The sequence below is a fragment of the Limulus polyphemus genome, unplaced genomic scaffold, assembly GCF_000517525.1.
Source record: "Limulus polyphemus unplaced genomic scaffold, Limulus_polyphemus-2.1.2 Scaffold4525, whole genome shotgun sequence".
Classification (NCBI taxonomy): Eukaryota; Metazoa; Arthropoda; class Merostomata; order Xiphosura; family Limulidae; genus Limulus; species Limulus polyphemus.
In genome coordinates, this window is record NW_013670135.1 from 1 (window position 1) to 2,992 (window position 2,992).

At 36.2% G+C, this 2,992-nt stretch overlaps 1 protein-coding gene across 1 annotated transcript in view; it reads right to left on the reverse strand.

The window, feature by feature from the left end:
* Positions 1–862: 862 nt before the first annotated feature.
* LOC111088828 (galactosylgalactosylxylosylprotein 3-beta-glucuronosyltransferase 2-like) overlaps positions 863–2,992 on the reverse strand; it is a gene marked incomplete at its 3' end in the record, with an annotated part of 24,172 nt that continues 22,042 nt past the window's right edge. The window contains exons 2-3 of the mRNA XM_022399911.1: positions 2,338–2,455; positions 863–1,078 (exon numbers count right to left, since the gene is read on the reverse strand). Of these exons, the coding sequence (XP_022255619.1) occupies positions 863–1,078; positions 2,338–2,455 (334 nt within the window). The remainder of the gene's footprint in view (positions 1,079–2,337; positions 2,456–2,992) is intronic.

Consider the following 2,992-nt stretch of genomic DNA (forward strand, 5'->3'; position numbering starts at 1 on the left):
AAGTGGCTCACATATCCATTCCTTAACAACTAGTTGCTAGTGGCTCACATATCCATTCCTTAATATCTAGTTGCAAGTGGCTCACATATCCATTCCTTAACATCTAGTTGCAAGTGGCTCACATATCCATTCCTTAACATCTAGTTGCAAGTGGCTCACATATCCATTCCTTAACCTCTAGTAGCAAGTTGCTCACATATCCACTCCTTAACATCCAGTTGCAAGTGGCTCACATATCCAATCCTCAACATCTAGTTGCAAGTGGCTCACATATCCACTCCTTAACATCTAGTTGCAAGTGGCTCACATATCCAATCCTCAACATCTAGTTGCAAGTGGCTCACATATCCATTCCTTAACATCTAGCAGCAAGTGGCTTACATATCCATTCCTTAACATCTAGTAGCAAGTGGCTTACATATCCATTCCTTAACATCTAGTAGCAAGTGGCTCACATATACATTCCTTAACCTTTGGTAGCAAGTGGCTCACATATCCATTCCTTAACATCTAGTAGCAAGTGGCTCACACATACTTCACTTTTTTTGTTACAGTTAATTTTTAATTATTCTGTATTTACCTGTACACAGTGGTCAGTTATAGGTTCTTGATATATTTGGGTTTTTCACTATTTTGTTACAGTTAACTATTAATTGTTCTTTATTTAACTGTACGTACTGGTCAGTTATAGGTTATTGTTATATTTGGGCTCTTCACTTTTTTGTTACAGTTAACTATTAATTGTTCTTTATTTACCTGTACATACTGGTCAGCTGTGGGTTGTTATACTTGGACTGTATATTTTCTTTGTTTACACTTACCTGTACACAGTGGTTAGCTATGGGTTATAGTTATCTTTTACGTTCTTTCTGAAATAATTGATCTTCAAATACCTGTACACAGTTTTCAGCCTTGGGCTCCAGTTCATCTATACTAACTTCCAAGCTCAGTAAGAATTGGTCTTCTAAGAACCCTTGTTTACAACCCATGGTGGCATGTGGTCTTCTGAAAAGGAATGGAATGGAGACAGCAAAGCCTGCCATGTCTATAGCAAACTTTCTAGCCTGGTCTTCGTTACCTGATATAGAGTGACACTCAGTAACAAAGAGTGATTTTGAAACATTGCTAATTTAGAATGTTTTACAAGTTTCAACCTGACTTGTATAGCTTTGGTTGAAGTTATTACAAAGTTTAATTGCACTTTATAAGAACATATTTCCTCTATTGATGGTTGTATTAATTAAGATGACTATAGTTACACACTATTATCCAACACCATAATTTCCTTTGTAAAAAGCTTCTGTATAGGACGACAAGATCAGTATTAGATTATACTTTCCACAAGCACTTCAATTTAAACAGACTTTGGTTTCAAAGACCACGTTTAAGCAAATCAAATGTACAAATGTTTATGTATATTGAGGTAACTTCTTGGGTATGATGGAGAAGGAGATAACATGAACACTGGTTTCTTTCTTTATAGATCATACATCTTTTTGGGGTTCTGGCCATACATTACAAAATTTTTTTTTTTATCTTGTGTAACTGATATCCGTACATTCTCCTGATACCAATTTCAGTTTACTTCGTTTTACTCTTCACTTTATGACAACCACATAGCCCAACAAAAAGCATTATTTACATTACGTGTACAATGTTGTAAATTTGATACAAGCTTCTGTTCGGAAACATATCAGGCCTTGTCCAATGCTGTAACAAACTTCATTTGTAATAAGCAAAGAATCTTTCAGTTTTCTGCAACTTGGCTTTCTCTCACCTTGTATCTAGAGAGGTGCTTGTGCTTTTGTGTTCTTGCTCCCTTATCAGACTGAATTTGATTTTTAAGCAGTTGGATTGGATATGTTAACAATCCCATTTAACTTATGGGTGGGATTGGAGGGTTCTTGGACAATTTGACTGTGTGCTGGTGCTGTTTAGATAGCTTTACACCACCCCTTTGAGAGTACTCGTGCCGTTTAGATAGCTTTACACCACCCCTTTGAGAGTTCTAATGGTGTTGATATATGTCCTACCATAAGTATCCCTTGTGGCATTGCACTATGAACTAGTTGTGTGTTCACAGAGAAGCAGATGTGTAGGTGTTAAAGATGACGCTTATACTCCCTCAGCAACCTTCCTCTGCATTACTATTTGGATATTATTTTAAAAAGCAACTAATCCTCTGTAACAGCTTTTACTTTAGTGTGTAACTAAAAACTAAAGGACTTAATAATTTTACAGATGACTGTATTCCTGATTATATTTCTCTTTATTTCTTCTCATGGTGACCCTTGACATCTAACACAGTAGATTAAATTATGAGTGAAATGTACTAACCTCGAAAACCATCATGAAAGCCGACTACATTTCCATTCTGTACAATCGGAGACCCAATGGCGTACATTCTTGAGGCAAAACCAACAGGCCAAACCGACACTTTTTTGGTCCATCTTATCTGGAAGTAAGACAGTGTTATCACAATTTTGTTGATCAGTTTCAATAATAAGAATGTTGTTGATTTGGTATTTATTATAAACTAGAGTTAGAAGTTTGTTTATTAATTTTACAAAATAAGCCAACTGGTTGAAATTATAGAGCAAGTTTGGCCTAATGGATAGTATATCTGGATGTGGATTGAAGAATACATGAGACTGCATACACTGCACTTTTGGACATGTTATAAAAGTGACAATCACTCTTGTTATTTGGTTTGAAGACAAAAGCCCTTCGGGTGGCAGGTACTGCATGCTGTCTGCCTTTCCTCTGCTGTATAGTTTAAAATTTGTAATGGCTATACCCAAATCCTAGGGTCAGATTCAGAAGGACTAGTCCTTGTATTAAATATGTGTACAACAGAAACATCTGTTTAACCACGGTCCAAGTGATTATTATTGTATGGTAGGGTTGTTGTCCTGGTCAGATTCAGAAGGACTAGTCCTTGTATAAAATGTGTGTATAACATCTGTTTAACCACAGTCCAAGTGGTTATTAT